Source organism: Accipiter gentilis, chromosome 33 (assembly GCF_929443795.1).
Source record: "Accipiter gentilis chromosome 33, bAccGen1.1, whole genome shotgun sequence".
Lineage (NCBI taxonomy): Eukaryota > Metazoa > Chordata > Aves > Accipitriformes > Accipitridae > Astur > Astur gentilis.
In genome coordinates, this window is record NC_064912.1 from 3,549,410 (window position 1) to 3,573,884 (window position 24,475).

A 24,475-nucleotide genomic window follows, 5' to 3' on the forward strand; every position below is an offset into this window, starting at 1 on the left:
GTCGGGACTGTTCTTGACCGCTGGTGCAGACCCTGCGACAACCCAGAGCTTTGGGGGCACAAGAGCTGGGGTCATGCAGCACCTCTCGCTTCCCTCTGCCTCCGGGCTTTGTCTCCTGCCCTGTTCCTTGCTGGACTGTGCCAGGGTGAGAAGCTGGAGGTGAAGGGCAGAGCCCAGAGCTGCTGATGACAGCCCCTCTCAGCTGGGGGAACCTGGGGCTGAGGGGGCTGGCAGGGTGCTGCACTGCTGCAAGCTGTTGTTGGGCTTTAGGCAGGGGCCTGAGGAAAAGCTGTCTGCACTGCTGCAGGTGCCAGAGCTCCTCCCAGGTACTGGCTGTGCATGGGGTGTTTGTCCTGGCTGTAATGCAGCTGGAGCAGCCAGCGAGGAGCCCAGCTGCACTGAGCCTGCACAGCCACTGCTGTGCATGGCCCTGTCTCTGCTTGGGGAGGCATTTCAGCTGAGCCTTGCTTAGTAAAATCCTCCACCCATCCAGCAGCCCCCTTGCAACAGGGCAGGCTCTGTGGCAAAGGAGCTGCTCCCCCTGCTCTAGCCTCTGGCCCTGCCCTGTCCCCACCTCCGCCTATCCCAAACTGATCCCTGGCCTGAGGATCCATCCCTTGCCAGCAGGAGCCACCTCCAGCCCTGGTGAAGAGGGCCTGTGGTCACCCTGCATCATGGCAGAGCACAAGGTCAGGTGAAGGTGCTCAAGCAGCCGATTAGAGGCAAGCTCCTGCAGAGAGTGACAAACGACTCAGGAGAAGAGGTCTGGTTTAATTGAAGACGTTTAGAGAAAGAGTGATGGTGGCAGCACAATGCTCTTCAATAAATAATGGGCTGTGAGGTGGGGAGGTGGCTCATGCCTCAGAGGACAGGGTGGCAGAAGGACACACAGACCAGTCACAGCTCCCCTTGGGATGTGCTCAAGTGCTGCAGCAGTGGAGTTGGGTTGCGTAATGGGCAGGATACAAAGTGAAGAAACATCAGTCCCAAGCAATCGGGGAAAAGAGAGAGAGATTCATTCTGGTCCAGAGAAAGCAAGTGCTGAGGAAAACCAGGGGCTTGAGTTGCTAAAGAAACTCATATAAACCAATAGACATGCTTAAGTAAAAAGTGGATAAGCAAAACCAAACAAACCCCCAAAACCAAAAAACAAAACCCAAAAAACCCTAAGACCAAAAAGTGGTAACACAAGTGAGGCTGGAAGGGTGCTTCAGGTCTCCCCTTGGATAGTGCTGTGGCTAGGAGGGGTCACAGTAGTCCCTGCTGCTACCTCCCCTGCCAGTGGGGGGCCAGCCAAAGCCTCCCCGCCAGGGCCTCCGCAGGTGAGCTGCTTGGCACCAAGGCCCGGCAGGGGAGCACAGCCAGGGCACCTGCTGAGGCAGCAAGGCCAGGCTGGAGGCAGCCAAGCCACCTTGGTGAGGTGGTGGCAGCCGGAGCCTGGCTGAAGGACCCAGCCAGCTCCATGGCACAGGATGCCCCTGTCCGCTCAGCTGAGCCCTTGGCTGCGCAGACCTGCCCCGCTCTTCTGCAAGCGGCTCCACCACATCGCTCCCAGGCAGGAGCACACAGCCCCGCAGAGGGAAATGTTGGTGGCAGCAGACTGCCAACACACCACGCTATCTCAGTCCCCCGGCAGCAGAGACCCTCTCCCACCCCGTGGCCCAGCTAAAACCCCGAGAGGAACCTCAGCCAAAGCTGCATCTGCCCCAGCTCAGCCTGCATCTCCCTGCCCCATCGCATGTCCTCTGCCACAAAACAGTCCCTTGAGCCTTACTCAGCCTGCTTGCTGCATGCAGGGTAGCAGCCGCAACTTTGCACCCAGCTGACTGCAGTGTGCTGCTTGTGCTTCTAAACTGAAGGGGAACCAGGGATGTGTAGGTTGGAAGGACCCTCTGAAGTGATCTGTTCCAACAGCCTCAGAGCAAGACCCACACTGAGGTCAGCCCTGGCTTCTTGGGGCTTGAAGCTCTCCGAGGATGGACTCTCCAACAGCTCCAAGCTTGACTGTCCTCACAGAGACACCTTCTTACTTTGTGTCAAACAGTCATTGAGCTAGACCTCTTTCAGCCCCAGAAGAGGGTACCAGCACCTCCCAGTAGAACAGCCTTCTGCTGCTCCAAAACATGGTACGTGCCAGCCCCTTGGGCTGGATCAAGCTGCTTCCTGCAGTCCAGGCTGCAGGGCTGGCCAGGGCTGTGGGAGAAGCTGCACTCACCAGGGCTTTCTGTGCCACAGCCACCTCCGAGCTGAGCAGCAGCACACAGTGCCAGCCCCGTGGCAGTAACGGGGGAAGGGGAAGCTGGTCCCAGCCACCCTTCTCAGGAACCAGCATAGTACCACACACAGCAAGCTCACCTCCTGCACCCTTTTATTAATTAACTCCCATCTCAGGGGCTTACAGACACTGACATGACTGTACAGTCATCCGGGCTGCAAGATCTTAACATGCTTTCTTTCTCTTCCAAGTCTAAGCCTGACCTGTATTGTGTCTCATCCCCAGGCCCTGCCCACACCCACTGCCAGAACTGGGACTGCCTGCACACACAGGCGATGCACCAGCTGCAGCTTAGACCTCCTTTGCTCAAGCCCCAGTTTCAAAATGAGAGAGGAATGAGGAACATGGTGCTGCTGAGCAGAGGAAAAGCCTCAGCCAGGGAAGGGGGATTCACCAGGGGAACGTGGCAGGGCTCAATGGATACCTGCGCCTCTGACACGTGCCCGGGCTGGATGGGCTGCAGAGACTCCCACCTTAAAAGCAAAGCACTCACCCAACCTTGCTCTGAGGCACAGGAACAGTGCCTGGCCTGGTTGCAGCACATGAGCTAGACGTTAACACCAGTGAGCCGAGACTTAGCCCCAGGCTGGCCCAGCCATGGAGAGGGCCCTGCAGCCAGGACATGGGCCAGCACAGCCCCAGGGGAAGCCCAGACTATGGCCTGAAGCACACCAGTGAGCAGCTGGGGAGGCTTTTCTTCAGCAAGGAAAAGGCAGTGTGATCTGTGCACAGAGCTCATCCCCAAAGACGTTGCAAGGGTCCAGCCCTGGTGCCAAAGGAGGGTGCATGCAGTGGAGAAGGGCTCTGGACCAGACTCTGCAGGGTTCTGGCTGCAGCAGCAGCTCTACATCCCCAGCTCCCCTCCCCTGCTACGTTCCAACTTGGACAAAGGCAGAAAGATCTATACAGTATAATATATATATATTTCACTATGAAATAGCAATTTCATTCCCTGCCTTCTACTTGATGCATCCTGAATTAGATGCTGCTTTTTAAGTCACTCCAGAGGGCTGTTGGGGCTGGGTAGTTTCTCATGCGAGGCAGTTACCCTCCCTGGAATTTACCTGCAGGAAGCACCAGCAGCTGATTTGGCAGGACCCAGACATGATCTTCGCTATCCACTTCCCCTCACCCAGTTCTCCCCTTCCCCAGCAACAAGGGCACAACTGTATATTCTGCCAGCAGTGGCCTGCCAGGGTGCTTACGGCTCATTTACATGGTTGGTCAGTGCAGATTGATTAACCTCATTCATGCTGCTTTCAGTAGCCATGGTGTGGAAGCAGCAGCTGAACCCCTCTAAATCACATATACAAATAGGAGCAAACCAGAGGCAAGGGAAGTGGCAGGGAGAGTGCAACATGCACACAGACTGGTGACGCAAAGGACCCTCAGCTACGGCACAGCCAGATGCCTCGCATGAAAGCCAGGCCTGCCCAGACAGCGCTCACAGGCTCCAGGCCACGGGGGTAAGTCAGGACTGCAGCCTGTCAAGTGTGAAGTCTACCAAATCTCGGTCAACCTGTGGAACAAGGAGTCCCGTCCAGGGGCTGGGTCACTGACCAAGAACCGTCATCACTGGAATCATCACAGAGCCAGATGGTTCAGGAGATGAAAGGAAGAACAATCCTATGGAAAGAAAAGAGGGCAGCTGTCTTAGGGAAACCAGGTGCTATGGGTCTCTTCAAGCATACTGGGGGGCCACTGTCCTGAAGACCTTGTTATCAGAGGCATGCAATGCAACTGGCAGCAAACAGGCTACCAGTTACTGTGCTGGGACACTGAGCTGGGGAAAGAGTGAGGACTCAGTCACTCTGGGTCTCGCAAGCTGGTCTAACACAGCTGGGAAAAGGAGAGAGACACCAGGGACAGGTTCAATCTGCTGTCACGCTCTGGACTCAAGTAAACAAGACCAGAGTTCAAATCCCCTTCAAATGAAACCAGTAGGAGTTTGGCCACCAGCTGGAAACGAGAGCACAGTGATGCCCCCGACACCTTACACAGCAGCTCGCCCAGCAGCAGAGCTGCAGCTTCAGCAGCCCTCGCTTGAGGACACTCTCACAGTTGCCCCAGGACAGCAGCCATGGGGCACTGCCACCGCATCGCTGCCGGCCTCGGGCAGAGGAGGGAACTTTCCCCCAGGTACCCACCTCTGCTTTTTGTACATCTTCTGATCCAGTCACATCGTCCGACTATATTCAATGCCACTCTTGGCAGAAATGCCAGACCAGGGCAGAAGGCTGCAGAGAAGGCTCTGGGCTTGTCGATATATCCTCTGGGGAATTGAACACGGGCTCAGGCTGGCTAGCGTTGATCCAATGTGCTGAAGGTAGTCAGTGGCCTTCGGTTAAGGACAGCAACATCTACCCTGTAACTTAAGAAATAACAAAATACTCTGTGGACTAGCACTCCCTAAAGAGACCCCATGACACAGTGAAAGCTGCTCTGCTCAGCTAGACAGATCTGCTCCTTCTATTAATTGCCTGCTCCTTTCTGTCAAAAGCAGGTCTACTTTGCACTGAAAAAGGCGGCAATTTGGGAACAGTGGCTCCAACTTGTATGGGAAGTACCTCCTCCAAGCAGCTGCTACTTCCCTTTGCACTCCACAGCAAGTTCCCATGGGGATGGCAATCCATCCACCTGCCTGGAGAGGTTTGGACTGACTACCTACACCCAGGAAAGGTCAAGTTTCTTCTCCATGATCCAGTGACCTGAAACAAACTCGCAAAGTCAGTTCGAGAGCAGCCTGCTGAGATCCAGGCCAGGCCAGAGTCACAGGGGATCCTAGGTCACAGGAATCAAGACCAAGGGCTTCTCTGCCACGCTCCTGGCCAAATCCTGCACCCCATAAGCCAAAGCACACCTAGCACTTTGACTTAACACCAGCATTCACCATCACCGGCATCAAATTTGCTCCAACTTAGAATTCAATGTACCATCCTACACTGCCTCCCTGAACTGTTCCTAGAGGAGTCGGGGGAGCCTGGGCACAAACGGGTCACTGTCAAATCCCTCTAACATTGCCTTCCTGCTGGCTTCAGATTAAACTCGCATCTGAGCGGGCATCAGTCCCCAGACCTGGTTCACACTTTGCTAGATTGCTATTGTTAACCCAAAACATGGTTTGGTGTCTGCTCAGCGTGCTCCACTGCTAATCAGACTGAAGGTAAAGGATATAAGATTGTCCAGGGTGGATGTCCGCCATTGATGTACAGGACGTAGGTAAAGCCATCTTTGAGGACCCCTCTGATGGAATAATAATAGGGAAGATAGTGGTGCTGTTTAAAGTCCCTGTTTTCATAGAAGTTTATTGCTGTGTTGTTAGTCGTGAGGACATGCAGGTAGATGGCTTTGCAGTGATCTTGGGCAGTCGTTGATATATGGTCTTTTAAACTTTCAAGCAAGAGCGAACCTGTTGAAGGAAAGAGCAGCACAATCACACAGTGCAGCTGCCTTCGCAGGGCCAGCACAAGGGTTCATAGGTCCCAGCTGAGATCTGCACCCAGCGTCTAAGCACACGCTTGAAGACCCCAGATCCCACCCAGTTCTCACAGACCTTCTTGAGGAATTTAACAGGACCACACTACATGTTTTTAATATGAATCTCATCTCACCTATGACTATGGCTTCACAAAACAGATTTTATAAAGACACAAACTTCTGATTCAATAACCACAAAGATGAGCCAGACATGGGAATCTGCCAATAATGCCCATCCCCAGCCAAGCAGCTCTCAGCTTTGGGGAAGGTCAGTGAGTCATTTTCAGTGCTATCTGTTCTATCACATTTATTTATTTTAAAGCCATTTAAAACAGCAGAGTGTCAAAACAGGACTTCACAAGCAGGTTATTGCATTTCGTCTGCTGAACTTGAATTAAAATCTAAAAACTGGTAGGATTTTAAGATCCCTTCTCAGGAAGAGAGCTGAGGCATAGTCTCATTCAACCTGAATTTGTTGCAGCCACTAGTCAGCAGGAGAAACCAGAGGAGAGCACAGAGGATACTCCAGCCCCAAGAGACAAGACCTGGAGGTTCATCCAAATCACCTCAACACGGCATGAAGGACCCAGCAGAACCTGCAGGGGAACTTCTTCCATCAGATGTGGTAACAACAGGCTAAAGAAATAGCTTAGCTAATTCAAACACAGAGATGAAAATTACGGTGCCGTTCCACAATCCGCAGGGCACATTAAAACTTTCAGCAGGACCCACAGGATTTCAGAGCATAAGTCAACAGCCCTGACTTCATTGTCACTTGATACTTGAGAATTTATATCAGCTAAACACAGAAAGACACTGAGAGACATCAACAGGAGAGCAGTTTAATTTTGTTATGAGATATTCCACTCTTCTATCTCACAGAAATCCAACTGCCCTCTGGTTTAAGAATAGCAGAGAACTAGAAACCAAAGCCTTTTAATGCCTGCCAGAGAAAAATCAGAGCTTTAGTGCTTAGAAGTATGCCTGGGGTGAAAAGCCTCCTGCATTAAAGACTTCAGCTTCAAACACAAGTAGAAAAACTCTCAAGAGAAAGGTCTCAGTAAAAGCGGAAGCAGGCAGCAGCTTCTTTAGGTTGTGCTGCTACAGGTACAGGTCCAAAGTTTTTGAGAGAGCACAGCAACATGCTGTATAGATGTAATGGATACAGGAAATACTGATTCTGAAAGGAGAAAATTCCATCAAGATGGAGTTAGAAAAAAAAATAAATTAGGATTTGGAAACTGAAAGGAGACTCAAAACCACCACAATTTTACAGAACAGAAGACCTCTTTACCACTTTCTCTGACCATCCTGTGCTAGTATTTTCTTCTTTGCACAGAAAATTTATCTCCACTAGTATTTCAATGCAAGTTTTAAATACTGTGCTCTCACTGACGTCTCTTCTGGACATTCTTATGTATCCTATCAGTTTGTACCATTCTGAATATGACCGGGGGAGAAGGGAGGACTTGAAGAAAATGAGTTACACCTGTATCCACTGAAGAGACTCCAGATGTGCAACACTGGGTCATGCTGCCAAACCTGGCCTATTTGCTTTTGCAGATCAAAGATACTTAAAACTGGATCAGAAGAGCACTTTGAGGACAAAACACATCCTGCTCTAAATGGAGATAAGCCGTTTTGACTGCAGGATTTTCAAATGGCTGCAAAAATGCTGTGTGTTGCAGCAGGCATTCAGAGCTGACTTTTACATGCATTTGATAGATTTAATCAGGTCCAAGTTACACACTTTTTCTAGTTCCCTTTGCGTTTTTCTAAATGTTTGTTTGATCTGTTGAAGTTGAACTGTTAAAAGCAGCTATGTTTTCTGCCTCAGGCACCAGGCTTCTGATACTCATGAAAAATTGTTTCAAACCCTGCTCCAGAGTGAAGTCCTAGCACTTGCAGTCCTGCTGCTGAGACTAACGGAAAGTTTTTGGCGTGCTCAGCTGTCCCATAGGAACAAGACAGACAAAGCCCCGTGCTCTTCAGAAACATTTGCACATTGTGTTGTGCCTACACCAGCAAAAACATCTCAGTGCACCTGTATTAACACCAAGAAGGGGATGTGAGTGCACCACCTTCCCAACTGCTGGTTACACATTAGCAAGAAGCTTGTTTCAAAAGCGTATTCCAGTGAAATGGTGAAGCTCCTTCAGTCATGCCCATTAGCCACACGTGGCAAATAACAGAAACAGAGTTGTCACTTAGCACCATCTTACCTATTCCATGTTTTCTGAACTCCTTCACCACTCCAAGACTTAGGATGTAAGCAACTTGCGTGTCCACAGGAAAATTGGAAGCTAGGATGTCTCCATCCTAAGTAGAGATATGACAAGTTATTTAATAGGATACCTGGGGAAGCACAGGAGAAAGCAAAATCCCGTACCAGAACACCTGAAAACAAGGCTATAGCAGGAAACTTCTCTTCACTGAACAGTCTTAGCTGAAGCTTCTGGAAAGGATGTGCAGAGTTAAAAAATTCAAGCATGGTCCCTTAGGGGTTATTCCTACTTTCATATCATCTTCCCAGATGCAGAATACAAATCATCATGTTTCCTGACTATATAAATTATTTGTGGGCTTAAGGACAGAATATATTTGCATTCTTTACCAGGAAGGATTTAAAGTGCCAATTATGGAGTTACCCATCAGTGTCTAGATCAATCCAGCAATAGTCGTTATTGCCTGCATGCTCCATCTGAGCTTCATGTCAGCTGGAGATCTCTGTACTGCAGTAGAGGACAAGGAGCATGTTCTACAGGCTCAGTTGCCTGCAGCAGTGTCTGAATAAGCCCCTGGCTTTCAGCTTGGCTGGAACAAGAGCCTTTTGTTAGAGTTGCTGAAGATGCAGTTTCTGACTTTGACTAGCTTTGAGGTGAAGCTCAGAGAGCCATGCCACTCAATGCTCTCAGTCCCTACAAACGTCAAGATCATTGTTTAATCATAACACTGATGGCCTTTCAGAAGTTATGCACTCTCTGCATTGCCCCTGCTTTTTTTTTTTAATCCACTTGCCTATGCTGGTTTTCCTACACTAACCCAGTGGTCTTTTCTCATACTGTCTTCAGTGACCACCTCTTCTTCACCTCTCTGCTATACTGTGTTGTCTCTCCTCGCCTTCAAGCTCTGTTATCCCTGAAGCCTGAGCTTTCTGTAGATTGGTTACCTCTGCTTTGTGTTCGAGACAGTGACCATGTAAACAGGGGAGCTTCTGCAGGAAGTCACAGGAGTGACTCGCCCAGCACAGCTAAGGAAGTTCAAGCCTTATGTAAGAAAGGAAGAGGTTCGTTTTCCCACAGCTGCGCATACCTCAGTCACCAGTGATGACCAGGCACACTGAAAACAGCCAGGCAGCAGTTAAATGGCCTGCCACACAGTCACTTTTGGATTATGCCTGCATGATCTGATCTCTCGGCACATCAGGCAGCAAGCTTCCCATCGGGCCACAGCTGCTTAGCCCCAGCAGGAAGAGCCTTTGTGGTACCAGGCTGCTCAGCAGCCCATGTGTTCAGACACATCCCACCACCCATGCTCTGTTAGCTGGAAATTGGCATGTTCTTGGAATTCTTAAATTCTTAACTCAGGATCACTCTTATAAGTGTCTGGATGGAAGGGGAAAAAAAAAATACCCTGAACAGGTTCCATAGCAGTTAACCATGGCAAGAGGTGGACTATCTCATACTGAAGCACAGTTTAGTTGCATACCTCTTTATGCACCTTTGTTCTGCTCTTGATCTCTGCCACTATCATTCCCACGATGGAGCCTCTATATGTGGCTGCGAGGGAAAAGAACTTCTTGTTGGAAGTGATATCTCGGTACCATGAGTCAGGGTACCTGGGAAGGAAGAAAAAAACAGGAATGTCTGGGGACACAGAGCCCACAGAAGCAGGCACTGCCACAGCCAACATTGTGCACAGATGCTGCTCAACTGGAAATGGGTGGCAACATCTTTAAATGCCAGTCACTGGAACTCCAGGCCAATGTATTTTACACAAGACTAAGGGAGGGAAGCTTTAGTACTGAAAGGGCTGTCTTCTGCAAAGACATACAGCCAGGTAGCTCAGCCATATGTCAATCTGAAGCTCTTTCTATGCTACTAATTTAGCTTATTCCATGAAATCTGGGTTAGGAAATTATTCGCTTTTCCTGTCTTAACTGTTGTGTGGTACCAATGAACATCAAACAACTGCTGTGCCCCATTTGGTAGCGCAGTTTCTTTCAATTGCATCTAAGCAGCAATGCAGGCTGCTCATGTAATGGCCTCCTGCCTTACTAAGGCAACCACATTTTCATTTTACATTCGTTGCCCAGAGCTTGCACTTCCATCTTTAGCAAGTTATTTTTAAATGCAAGATCCATCTGCCCTCATCTAAGAGCGTAAGGATCTCATTAATTTGATACACATGTGAAAGAAATACTGCATATTGGTACAAAAAAAAAAAAAAAAAATCACATCACCAACCTTGAGCTCTCCTCCCCCTTCTGCACTGACTAAAGGGAAACTAGCTTACACCGATTTATTTCAAAGTGAGAGTTCAGCATGCCTTGTGTTTAAAAGAAATCTACAAATTCAAAATATTATGAATGCTTTTGCTGGTTTTTTACATTTTATGCAATCTTAATTATAATCCACTAAAATCCTCTATAAACCTTCTCAACAAAGCTAAAGAAAAAAATACCCTTGAAGTCTACAGCTGTAGTTTTCCCGGATGCTTTAAGCTAGAAAGCTATCACTGTCCCCCAGAAAAGCTCCTTATCTCCATGCTTGTGCAGACACAAGCATTTACCAAATGGAGGCCTGGGAAACTGACCTAGGACACACTGAGATCAGCTTTAAGCCAGATCTTTGACAGAGCTTTGGGAGCAACAGTGATTCCAAGTACACAGGCAAGTACTGTTCAGTCTCTCCTGGGACACTCAGAAAGACAGTCCCTTAGGAACAGTTGCCCCATGTTGGTTTGGTTCAGCTCTGAGGGTGCTTTCTTGGCACACACTCCAGAACACAACTTTCTTTCACAAGTACAGGGATGCTGTCCTTTTTCCTGGAGGTATGCTCCTTTCCCCATCTCATACACAGTCTTTCCCGAGAAGCTGATCCACCCCCTTAATTACAAAGCCCATTTTTCTGCCAAAATCTGCACACAAGAACTTTCTGTTTAGGACCCTGCAGGCAAGCAGGAATGGGCCATTAACAGGAACACCACCACAGTACATAAAAGATTCAGAACCTGCTGCTATCTTAGCAACAGTCCAGATGGCTGCAGAGCCTTTGATGTCAGCTCTGAACTGGACCAGTGCAGGTTCACACCATTTGTTTCCAGATCCCCATCATCTCACACCCCAAACCGGTAACATACTCTATTGGGAACCAGTCGCCACAGAGCTGTTTCACTGTGTCTATGTCATCGTGGCAGAGAAGACGCAAGTTTACGTCTGTAAGTGCAGTCGGGGGCACCTCCTCTGTCATTCACGCCTGCAAGAAAAGAAAGCACATTAGGAATGATGAAGCATGGATTTTGACCCTCAGCTTCAGTCAGGCATCTGCACAAAGGCAGCAGGAGGTTCTCAGTTCAATAAAGTTGCTCTTCCGGACAGAACAAGTTTTCAAAAGAGATGAAGCAAAATATGGCAACGTTAACTCAAGAAGCAATTCAAAGCCCTGTTGCCCACAGGATAAGCACAGCTCACTTCTCAGCCTGACTGCCCCGGCCAGCCCTACATCTGTACGCACCCCGCTCCCTGCGAGCAGTCCAGTGATGCGTGTGAAGGAGCATCTGGCACCAGCCACTTCCAAAAAGAGCTCAGGATGCTGCATTAAATAAGCCAACAATGCACCAAGAGTACCTTATGATGCATGGAGCTCTTCAAATCTCTGTGCAGGATCAACATTTTGTTAAAACTGAACGAACAGCTTAAAAACGAAGCATTGCTAGAAGAACATTTATAAAGATCTCTTACACAATCCCATCATCTCCAGTTAGTACGTATGCAGAGGATTCAAATTCTTTAAAATGTTAATTTTATTTAACTTATGCTGGTGAAATGAGATCTAATTTCATTTCCCCTCATTCCCACATGCTACGACTCCACGAGGGTTGGCTTTCCAGCCCAGCAGAGAGCATTCAAATACAGAAATCCCAGGATACCCTTTTTTTTCACCGTAGCACGACCACATTCCTACTAACCACATACAGGACACTCCAATGTCTTCAGCCTTTTTTAACAAGGTACCAGAGGGAAAGAAGCAAGCAGTAACTAAAGTGGTTGTAAAGCATTTGTAATGCAGATGCATGAATGAAGAACAGATCTTGAGAACAGGCTTTAGGCAGGACAAAGCCCTCTGCAAGACACTGCGCACAGAGCAAACAAGGCGGGCAGAGACAGGGCAGCTGCAGGACTCTCTTCCCTTTCATAGGCCACCTGCAGTTCTCCCTCCACAGCTTTGCCTTTCTCATCGCAGCCCTCCTAGTCCCAGGTCAAAGAACCAGACCAGGATGCAAAGGATTTTAAAAGTAATTTGGTTTTGTTTTTACTTTCTTTTCCCAGTTTTAAGAGTCTCAAATCTTGGTTTCAAAATGCCAAGAAAAAGCTGCCCACAGCAGCACTTGTGTATGCCCTCCTGTTCTCTTGCTTTGAAGCTCAGACACTCAAGAAGGAACAGATTTATACACACTCCCCACTGGACTAGATATGCCATTTGAGCAGTTTCAACACAAAAATCACATCACCTCCATAACACACTCTGTAACTGGCAAAGACACACAAAAGGAGTAGGCACAGCAACGATCCCAGTTTGACATGTTTGACAGCACAGAACTGTGTGCGATTTCTCTCCTAAAAATTTGGAAACACCTCCTTCCACTGTAGCCCTAAGAAAAAAAAACAAACAAAACAGGCTAAGCCATAAAATCCACACTCCACCCACAAATTTCTCTTTTAAGGTACATAAACTAGCTTTCTTCTGCAAGTCCCCTGGATGAACTGGTAGAGAGCAACTCCCAGTTAGCACAACATGATCATAGTCAGAGAGCAGAGAATCCCCAGATGCTGGGGTCCTTGGAACTCAACATCAATGCTGAAAGAGAGGTAATCAGCACTGCTAAGGAGAACAACGTTCACCTTGATTTTGGCACTCTCCCTGCAACACACGTTGTATGACTCCTTTGCACTAGCTAGAGCAATGTGAGCTCCCACTCCTCCGTTCTCCCAGACAGTAGCATCAAGCCCCTATGCTGCATCAGCCTGGATCTCCCAGGGAGGAAGGAGGAACTCTACCACTGGTTTGTCTGCAACCTGGAACACATTAAACAGCTGATATATCAAGAGAAGAAAGGATACAACTAAGGTGTACTATTATCTAGAGAAATCTTTGCCAGCCCTTCTCCTGTGCAGGCAGAAAGAATAGCAAAATGCTTTGATAGAGCAGAGGTGCAATGACATTTTCCCACAGCTCTTGAAAAAGATGAAATGGAATGGGCTTCTTTAAGCAAGGGATCCTTCCCAGACACAGCTTTCCTCCCAGTGACCAGTCCTACATATTTCCCCAAGAAAGGCATCCAAGGGGATCCATATATTGATACGTACTGCTTGCTCTTCTCCAAAGAAGTCCTTAAAAAGAATCACAGCTATTTCACAGCCTGTTCTAAGATTGTGGCTGCATATTTACTGAGCAGCCTTACAGCTTTCACGATCAGTCCAGATGCTAGTTTCAAAACAACTTAAGCACACAGAAGACCCACAAAACCAATACGCCTTGCTGTTTTTAAAGCTAATTTTACACTCCTAGAACTGGCTCGAGCCCTCTGAAGCTAGACTTTGAATCTGTACCCTGTTGCAGCAGTGAGCACACTCTCCACCACCAGCCCCTGGTGACCTTTTAACATGCCTCAGCTTTAACCGGCAGGGCCCTGAAGGAAGGGCACGTTCACTTGCTTTGGCTGATCTGAACCACACCGCTGCTGGTTGAGGTAGCTGATGCACAGCGGTGTGGACCCCAGTGCCACCATCCCACCCACACACTCCTCCCACCCTTGCTGGACCCTTTGCCGAGCCATTTCGGAGCGGTGACCCACCACAAGATCACAAAATGAGGGCAAAATTGTTCGTAGGCCAGAACTGCTTGGCAAAAGCTCAGGTAGCATAAGATAGGCTGGGGGGGGCGGGGGGGGGGTGGGAAGAGTAGGGAGGAGCGAGCAGGCACATACAGCCAGAGCTGCTTAGGCTATGGCAAAGCTCCAAGCCCCAATACATCGCTTGGTTAGTGGGCATTAAGTGGCACTCACGTTTGCAACAGCAGTGCTCTTTCTCACACATTTTATTTTTCTTGAGAAGTTTCAATGCTCCTGTAAGGCAACAGCCCTTCTCAGTCAATACTCTCAGCATTAATAAATCAGAGATAAATGAAACAACCATGATAGAGCCCTATTTTTGCTAATGAGTAGAAAAGGCAGGGGCCTAGGAGCAGACTTAGCCAGCAGCTGCTGCAGGAGAGGCAGAGCCAGCACAGGACACATTCTTGCGAGGATTAGTTCATGTTTATTTAACACTATATTCTCAAAGAGCTAGGCAAGCATTATGCATTATCCTGTAGCTGAAGCCAGCCTTAAAAAAAAGTAATCCATGACTGTTTTGTTGAACAGGATAATTCCCCTCCCCTCAAATTCAGACAGCCGTTTCCCAGCACCAGTTGTGTTTGCAGGGACTTGCTCCATCCGCTTTGCATTATGTGACCCAATCCAGATGCTCTTGCACATTTAAAGAACATTTAGGACACCCACCTGGTGCTGTGTCCTGCCACAAGGTTTTAGGAGAGAAGACCTGTGTGCCTTCCTCCCTGGCCAGGTGTTGCTGCTGCCAGAGGAGCTGCAGTAAGTGGCTGCTATGACCAAGAGAAGAAACCCCAGGCAAGTCAATTCTCTTCATACCCAGGTGACAGCCTCTGGCTCTTCACAGATACTTGGGCAAACACCCAAAACCCAGGTCCTACCCTCCACACAGCCTGTGGCGTGCCTTAATCAGCAGAGCCAGAGTCCTGAACAGAAGCCTCAGCTAGCACAGTGACGAGAGTATCACTTTTAGAGTCAACTTGGTTTTAGAGAACAAAAGATATGTTTGGAAGCATAAAGAAATAACAAAAAAACCCCAGTATCAGTGTAAAATACAAACCTAGGACTCAATGGAAATTAAAAGGGCCTTTAGAGGTTTAGAGGTAGCATAGCTCCACTCACCACTGCAACACTGACACCACCAAGTTCTCACCTTTGAGACAAAGCAGTGGTTGCTGTGAAGCAAAACGTAGGCTCCAGCCACATGCGGTTAACTGAAGGAGGTCCACAGCAATTTTTGAAAACCCAAAGTGAAGTTATCTTTTTTCTTTTAATATCTTTTTCTCAGGTGTCAGCCTTTTGTTCATATGATGGCCTCAGGCTGGGAAGTGGCATGGTTAACACCATCCACCGCCCCTCCACCCAGCGGGGCACAGTGACCTCACTCTTTTGTCAAAATGGGAAACATTTGCTTATGATGATTATAAAAGGAGCCAGCATTTTATGCTTATGAAGGGATCATGCAGTTAAACATCTGAAAAAGTTCTGAGGACACCCTTTTCCAAAATACCAAAGTTAGCAGTGAGTCAAACTAGAAACTGAGCATTAAATTCCCTTTCCTACCTAAAACCTGCAGGTATTAACACACAACAAATTAATTTAAAAAAACCTAGAGGAAAGTATAAAGGTTTTGAGCATTTCTACTAGTCTTCTGCCTTGCACTGTTGAAACAAATCTAGCAAAATGTTTTGGCCTTCGGTGTATTGATAGGGTAGCTGCAGAGGAACCTGTCAAATTCTCATTACAAATATTTAGCAGTAATGAAGTTGGATGAAAAGAAATAGTAAGTACATTACTAAATAAGCCAACTTAACATATAATTTTAAATTAAAGCACATTCTAAGGCCTAAACTTACTATTTAAAAATAACATCATAAATCTTTGGCACCAATAAGCTCTAGCTTTAATAAGCTAAAGAACAGTATTTCACAATTCCATCCTAAAGGCAGAGGAGCCTTTAGCTTCCCGCATCAGGCCAAGCAATGGTTGGGACTCCATGAATTATCAATGTTCACTCAGTGGACTAAGCCAAGTATGGGTACTAACATATTTCTACCACCAGTACTTCCAGGTCCTACCGTGCAAGAGCAGGTCTTGTTTTGAGTTTAGGTTAGCTACCAGGTGCAGGGACAGTTTCTTTACTTGAACTAGATGCTTCACAGCTAAGAAACCTCAACTCAGGCTTTTCTTAAGAGCAGGAAGTTTTCTTTCCCTCTTAGAGCTCTTGTATTTAAAAAAAAAAAAAAAAAAAAAAAAAAAAGATAAAATCTACATAATACCATATTTCTAGAGAAACTGAGGTAGCCACACAGAATCAGCACTCTTAATCCAACAGAGTGTTCAAATGCAAGATAAATCATGATGTTTACTAGAATTTGGCAGGCAGCTGCTTCAATGCATTTGAAAATCCCTCGAGCATTTCCATACTTACAAAAGCCTGGCCAAGAGGTTCAACAATTTAAGATTTCCCTTGTTTAGCACTATTAGACTGTTTCTGCATTGTGCATTCTGCAAAAATGAGTTGGATTTCCTTAGTGAACCATCACAAGATGCTGGTTTTGTGAACTTTTATTTGGACTTCAACTTCCGTCCAGATAAGCTCATAAAAATCCCAAATAAAAATGTTATCATCTAGCAACAAATATCACTGAATTTCCTGGCAGAATAAAAGAAAGGTAATCTAAGACTAAAGCTAAACCAATACTATCTAGAATCATATACAACTTCCAATAAGGGGTGTATTGGCTTCAAATTTAGTGTTCACACAAAAAACAACATGAAGGAATCTTATTCACTTGCAGAAACAAAGCTAGACTGAAGTTCATCAAAATCTTTTACTTTCCAATTTAAAAGTTAATTGAAATCAATTCATCCTGAACAGAAAGAAGCAAACCTGCAGGAAAGAATAAAGAAAAGCAAGCACAGGCAGGCTTGGTTTTTAAAAACAATTTTACAAAGTGATCCTACAATTCAGGAAGCACTGTCCCGAAAAACACATGGCCAACCACCCCAGTATCGCAGGCACCTCCGTCATTAAATGGTGCAGACCCTTATTTACTTGGGCTGAAGATTTTCATCTTCTGGAATTCAAAGCATTTTCTTAAAGCACACTCCTGCTAGATTATTAAGGATTATCTGCTGTAGTTCCACAGAAGGAAAAGATTAAGTTCCTCCAGACAACTATCAAGTACATACCATGCATGAGGCAGGTCTGAGGAACTGCAGCGATGCTAAACAAGTCTGCTCTGCAAAGGCAGCATGCGAGTTGGCCCTTCCTCTGGTTGTCAGGTCACGTCCCTCTGCCTACGGCTGCATGTTTCTACCCAGCACTTCAGCGACGGACATATACACAGTAGCTGTATTTTACTTTACATGAGCAGACCATCTGCTCAGCACAGACTGGCAGATACTCCCAGGAAGATCTGCAAGCACGCACAGTGGGCCAGAGCTGGATTTCCTTATGGCTGGTACCCTCACCAGAGGAGCTGCTCCAATGTCACCACCAAATCCTTGCTTGCAACTTCTGTGTGGATAGATTTCAAATCCCAGCAAGACAAGATTTCCATGAAAAAAAAATTAATGACACCTGGCATCCTCTCTCATTTGTAAATAAATAGGATCAAACAAAGTCCAGATGGAATTTTAAGAGCTACTCAAAATGCAGGACAGGCACATGCTAGCTGTGACCGAGCATCACCATACTCAAAACAGACATGAACTCCGCTATTGTCTGGGGAGTATCACTTCAAGAGCACCAGCGGGAGCTTTCACAGCTATAAGTCTCTCTACCTTGCGCCATCTGGCACTGGGGATTTGATTTACATTAAAACATTCAATCTGAACTAGCCAAAGGTCTAATTCCAACAAAGCAGTAAAAATTTCCCTTCTGCATTTTATTTCAAGCTTACTGTGTTTTTAGGTTACTGGTCTCGCAGGGAATGTTCCGCACAGACACCCCTGTTACCAAGCTCCTTTCATTTAACACAATAAAATTGTGACTGGATTTGAAAACATCATTAATTCATTACTAAGAATCTCAAAGAGGTGCTTCTGTGACTTAGGGCAACATTATCAAAGCAATAGGAGCCAAATTTTTAATGACATTTAAATACTTGGCTTGCTTGATACCTCCTAGGTACTACTTCAAGCCTGGTCATAGAATAAAAAAAATTAGGCTGGAAAGACCCTTTGAGGTTTAACCCAACTTAGATCAGGTTGCTCAGGCCCACAGTCCCACATAACATCAGTGAGGAACAAATCTCTTCACCCTGCCTGGGCTCAGACTAGTTCCTTTGCACCCAAAGGTGCAATTGGAAAGCTGGGGTGTTAAACGTGCTGCCTACACCAATACAATGACCTCTGCTACACATGTCATATGAGCATACCGCTATACGCTATTTGTTACACTCTATTTATCCCATTTAATGTTTCTGTTCCTTCTAGGAATCCCATGCAGATTCATTTGGGACAAGCAACATACAAACCCCGTAAGATACAGTTCTCCTCATTCCTGGTATGTTATGCAAACCAACGAGCATTCTCAAGACTTTGAGCTCCTCATTATTTCAACTGCTTCAGTAGCAGCTTCCTTTCCTGTGCAGAAAACTGCCTTCGTCACCTGCCTCCCCCTGCACAACCTCCTAGTCTGCCACATCTTGAACATAAGCCGTTAGCCCAGCCCTGCTATGTGGATCCCGTTTGCCTCCAAAGCAAAACCCTAGCACTAACGACCTTCTCTCAGGGACATGACTCTGGAGAAAGGAGTTTGTCAGTGCCTGGACTTTCTTCTCAGTAAATCTGTCCAGAGCAGCGTGCCCGACCAGCACAGCACACCCCCCGCATTGGAGGAGGGCAAAAAACAATGAGCTTGGGGAAGAATGTTTTGTAGAGAAAGCTGGATTTATCTCAACACCATGGAGACTGGAGGGTAACCTTGGGTTTAGATAAGACAGCTGCACCAGTGAATCATCAGGTGCCCTGAGACAATTAACAAAGAACAATGTCTTCCTGAGCTACCCAGACCAGGATGGGGGGTGCATATACATGGCTGAGCCCAAAGTATAAAAAACAGACAATTAATAAATAAAACTTTGAAGAAAACAAAGGGCCCACACTGGCTTCAATCTGCATATTCCTTCCCAGTGACTGCAGGCAACAAGCACCGTGACAGTTGAGCGTATAGACCAGTAACAGACATCATGTTTGCATTTGGATTCAACTGTACACTGCAATTGCTGTATTATGCTTGTGCTGCGATTTCAGTATGTGGCTGTATCGCCCTGCTAAATCAAAATCCCATGTAACACCAAATATACCAAAAAAAGTAAATTTGATATTAAACCCTCCTCATGTGGAATATCTACAAGAGCCTGGTCAGAGCACACCGGACTTGGACAGCCAGAAAGGCAGCACTGTCACACACAACCTGGGAAAACCCGACCTGGCATTCAGCCCTCCTCCCAAAGACTCACCCCACGCTGCTCAGCCAATTTTTCCTCAGCTCTGAAATTCTGAAAACGTCGTTCTAAGAAATATACTTGCGCCTTGTCCCCAGCTCTGCACTTCGTTTTGCGTTATGCCCAGACTGAGGTGTGCACACCACAGGGCTAAAAGCCTGAAAGCCAAAACCACAGAATCACAGTAATTAACACTTTGGCCTCCTGCCATGAAGGATCAGGATTTGAATCAGACCCCAAAAGGATATTAAGAAATGAGAAGGCAAAACATATTTCTACCTGTGCAGCAAGCAGCAGTTATTTATTTGAAATGAAAACACTTACTGTTAGTGAAATCCTTTTATACTTGTATCTCTGATCCTCTGCACATTTGAAGTTTGCCTTGTCAGCCTCCCAGCAGCAGAAATGTTAACGAGTAGCTCTCTGGGCCTCCTTCTTTTACTCTACAGCTCTAGATACATCACTGAAGCCTTAGATTTCACAGGAGCTGGTACCCAAATAAAGTGTCTCTAAAGCATACTGCAAAAGGCATGGCTTCCTGCTGCCCCAGATACAGCAATTCCTCCAGGGAATGGCGAACAAGAATCTCTAAGAGGGTTTTGCTGTTAAATCTTTTCTTGTTAAGACACGGAAAAGAAAATCTGCTTTGTGACAGTAACACTGCAGGGAGTTAAAACCAAAGGGTCACAATAGAGGCACATTTACAAGAAGCTCACTAGAGGAGAGATCTAATACCCTGGAAATGCCAAACGGCAAGTTTCCAACAGGCAGCTGCTCCTCCAGAAAACAACAAAAAAAAAAAGCAACCCCAAACAACTCGTCATACATATGGGCCTGCTGCCATTCCCAAATTAGAATAAACGGCTACACAGAAAATGTATGTAGTGACTAAAAAAACAGCCAAAAATTCAGCCTAGTACAGTACAAACACTGGGAGAGGGGAATTCGAGCCTGCCTCCATTTCCTAGACACTGTCCTCATTACTGAGCAGCAATACACGGCTGCCGATAAAACCCAGTCCCTCTGCCTACATCATAGGAGACACTAACAAGTAACTTTTTAGAGGCTATTGCAAACAAGGTGCTTTAAAAAAAAAAAAAAAAAAAAAAAAGCTTGAAAAGAACATTCCTTCCCTAGTTGGCAGGCAAGCACCCCAAAGTCACACCTCTCCAAGATTCTGAATTTAAAATTTGAGACAACATGGCTCCTTTTCCTTTTCTTTCTCAATGGTGTTTTCCAGCATGAGACACACAGGTTCAACTCAAAAACCCCGCTGCTACTGTTTTAAGCTAGTAACGTTTAAAATGGATTCTGGCATAGATGTTTGCTCTTACATCCACAGTAATAAGTTGAAAAGGAGAAATTAAAGACTTAATTAAAAGCTAACATTGGTAAACTGTACAGCTCCTGTTCTTACCTTTCTGCAAGGAGGAAAGTGTGGGTGGTGGGTGAGACATGAAGCTCTAAGTCTTTTTGCAACACCCTGCACTGAAGCCATCAGACATGCTATGACTGGTTAAAAAAACCAAAACAGGAAGACAGGAGTGATACCACTCTAATAACGATTTTAGATAGCAGTTAACTTTCAAGTTTGTAGAAGAGGTGCTCGGCTAAGACAGAACTTTCTCTGCTGCTACACTGAACAGGTTAGCTCAATTGTTTCTTGAAAAGCATCTTAACATCAGAGGAACAAAGCATTAACAGCAGCCGATGGCACCAAGTCACTGAAGGGAATTCCTGTCCATCACCAAAGGCTGCCTCCAGCCCAGTAGCCTGTGGTAAGCAGGAAGGCAGAGCCATGAAGAATTCTGAATCAACTCTGCAAACCATTCACAAGGAAGTCCCCAGGTTGCTACCTGTAATTCCTCAGGTATTTACAACAGCTCTGTCACCAAGGGGCAGCCTTTGCAACCAGAGTTTCACCTGCTCCTGCTCACCCCATAAATTACACTGGGAGTGGCTGGGCAGAGAGCTGGAAAATAGCCAGGAAGAGGGAGGATGGCTTCTTGGGTGGCAGGACCAGTTCACATCAGCAGATGGTCTAAGATACCACCACCGACTCACTGACCAACCTATCAGACTGTACTGGCCCAACACCTGTATTCATAATACCTCCCCCCCAAAAAAACCCTCCACAAAGAAAAACACAAGCCCACATGCAAAAAAGATCATCCTTACTGGGAAAGAAATAACAGACATGAAAAAAGTACCACACTTCAACAAAAATAAGTACACATACTACGTTAAAGGCTCTTTGAGCTCCCAACTACAACAGACCATTTTTCTGAATTCCACTGACAGCTCCCACAACATTTCATGACTTCTGAGGCCAGCCCAGATATCAAAAGACACGATGATACCACTCTGGTTTAGGAAAAGAAACGTAAATTAAGAACACCACAGGTTTTAAGCCACTTAGCAATTACTCAGACATGTTAAGTCAACTTGCTTTAAATACACCAACCAACCAGCTGAGAGAAACAACAACAGCAGCTACTTCAAAGAACAAAATGACATATTAGAACAATGCTTACACACTACTGGAAGTTTCTTTATTTGCTACTAGGCATATAAAGACTAATTAAAGCACCAGTTTACAAGACATAACAGAAGTACTTTTTTTAACCTGCAAGAGAAAAGCATCTACTTTAAAAGGCTGGTACCAGGCAGTACACAGTATCACTGCTTCTGATGGGGGTGAGGCTGCTCCAATGTTATCTTGTAAATGAAGAGTTCCCACTCTAATTATAACCTGTTGGGAGAGAGCCACCAGCTTTTCTTAATAGAAACTCGCTTCTGAGAAATCTGCTAGAATTTATTCATACATGCAATTGATTTAGTTGAAAAAATACCACGCACTAGCACTCCCAAAAGGCTACCAGAAGTGTCGCCCGTAAAGGCTTTTGAGGAAACTAAGCTGGACTAAGGAGAATCTATGGCAGATTAAAAGAAAGGAAGAAAATCTAGGATGAATCCATAGTGAAAAGAGATTCCAGCTATAATACATTCAGCAGATTCATAAAAACTAGATGGAAGAAGAGATTAATAGATATGCAACAAAACTGGCTGGTGATCCTTTGGGATTGTGCACAGATTTCCAGGACAGTAAAATCTAAAGCTGTTCACGGTTATAGAAAGCTCTCACAATGCCAAAAGACTAATAAAATGGCAGATAAAGTCTGTAAGTTGGTAGATAAAAAAGGAATGCAGGTTGGAGAAAGGCAAACATTTCCAGTTTGTGTTAACCACTGCAAGGGAAAAAAAAACCACAACCAAAACATGCTCTCACAGCGAGTTCCCTGAGAACATTAGTTTGCTGCTCAGCAGCAGTCAAAAATAGGACAGTGGGAGTTATCAGAACAAACAGAGAAAGAAAAACAACCATTTAGAAAGCCTTTGGTCTGAGCGAGTTACAGATATTTAATGCCTCTATATATCTGTCAACAAAAGGCCAGACACTCAGCCATGTTCATGCAGTTCTCAGGATTGGAGGGGATAGCTGCAATGAGCGGCCAAGGTTAAGAGGAGCTCACCATGGTCACCTACCACAGGCTAGCTGATTTTGGGAGGTGCTGTACCATAACAAAGACAGGATAAACTACAACAGATACAGAGCAGGCTAACAGAGTTCAAACTCAACACAGAAAACATAATTAAATATTTAAACAGCTTACCACAGGAGATTATAACAATTTGATGCCTATAATCAAAAGCAAACATCTAAGACAGACGCTTTGGTACATGGCTAGACATAGCAATCCTGGTGGTGATGATATCAGCCCTAGTCACTCTGACAGGACGCAGAAAAAAGCAGCGCTTTCAGCATGCAGCTTCGGCAGTCTCAGAAATAGAGATCCTATTTTCGCCATATAGATAGCGTAGGTATAACCCACCGCTGCGCAGCCCAAGGAATTGGGCACAGCAGCTCAAATGTTTCTGGCAAAGCCAACTGCCACCGCGCCTGCAAGGAAGCACTGTGCCATTAAGTCTTTGGGACAGTGTTTGAGGCTCAGTTTGATCAACTGCAATTAAAAGCCTCCAGATACACCCTGTAAAAACGTTCAGTTGTCATCCCGCTTGGATATGAAGTCGAACAACTGCTTTCTCTCTGCTAAAGCTCTACAGGCAGGTTCAAACAGACACAACACTTCTGTAGGGCAAAGCACAGAAAAGCTAAGCTGTCGTGGTGCGTGTTAGCTTTGAGCTAGCCGGGACGGTTTGTGAGCTGTGACCCGGGCTGTCAGGAGACAAAGAGCAGCCGGGAGAGGCAGAACAGCTCCTGTGCAAGGGAGGGAGCCGGATCTAGCGAAGCATGACATATTCCCAGCCCTTCCAAAGGAAATTCTGCTACAGAGAAAATGGAGACACACTAGTTAATACTACAGACCCCCTGCACTGCTGGCTGAGCCCCCCCAAAGGCGCCAAGAGAAGGCAGAGCTGTAAGCATAGCTGCGGGACCTCCCGCCTCTCTATCAGAGTCAAGGAACAGGGTTTTTTTTGTGTTGGCGCCATCGTACCCAAGCACAGAGAGGTGCCGGAGTTGGGGATTATTTTTGTAATAAGCCAAACGACACAGTTCCACCAACATAATTGCGTTGTTTCCACCAAGAGTGCAAGCGCGCACGGGGCTCTCCGGATCACGGACCAGCACGGCGCTTCCCGGGACGGGCAGCAGCACAACCCGGGGAGGCCTAGGAACGGGGGTGGGGGGGGGTGCCATGGCGACCTGCGCCCGGGACGGGCCCGAGCCCGGGCCCGTCCCGGGCGCAGGTCGCCATGGCACCCCCCGTGACCCCCCCCCCCCCCGCCCCGTTCCGCGACGGAGATCCCACCGCGCTTCTCCACTCACCTCTGAGGAGCGGCGGACGCGCCGCGGGCGGGCGGGGTGGCTCAGCGCATACCGGGTCAACGGAGGCGGTCGAAGAACCGACGGCCGCCGTAGACACCACCGGCGGGCACTTCCTTTCCCCGGGCACCGCGCAGCAAGGGGCCTCCTCATTGGCTGTCTCTCGGCACGTGACCGGCGGGCGCCGCGCAGGCGCAGGGGGGAAGCCCCGCTCTCTGAGGCCACGTGGGCAGCTGCGAGCGGAGACGAGCAGCGGAGAGCATGACGGTGTCAAAGCTGCTAATTAAAGGGGCTATTTAAAATTAGCGATGC

General features: G+C 46.9%; 1 protein-coding gene across 2 annotated transcripts; it reads right to left on the reverse strand.

Moving 5' to 3' along the window:
• Window positions 1-4,428: 4,428 nt before the first annotated feature.
• Window positions 4,429-24,308, reverse strand: NAA60 (N-alpha-acetyltransferase 60, NatF catalytic subunit). Of its 2 annotated transcripts, XM_049791033.1 has the most exons (6): window positions 24,167-24,308; window positions 11,114-11,229; window positions 9,461-9,590; window positions 7,975-8,071; window positions 5,450-5,684; window positions 4,429-4,608 (listed from the first exon to the last, which is right to left on the reverse strand). In XM_049791033.1, the coding sequence occupies exons 2-6, from the start codon at window positions 11,221-11,223 to the stop codon at window positions 4,452-4,454; spliced, it is 729 nt and encodes a 242-aa protein (XP_049646990.1). In that variant the 5' UTR covers window positions 11,224-11,229; window positions 24,167-24,308; the 3' UTR covers window positions 4,429-4,451. The 2 variants fall into 2 exon arrangements, with proteins under 2 accessions (XP_049646990.1, XP_049646988.1); XM_049791031.1 differs by lacking the exon at window positions 24,167-24,308 and adding an exon at window positions 19,642-19,945 and having other exon boundaries at window positions 4,429-5,684.
• Between the last annotated feature and the right edge of the window lie 167 nt (window positions 24,309-24,475).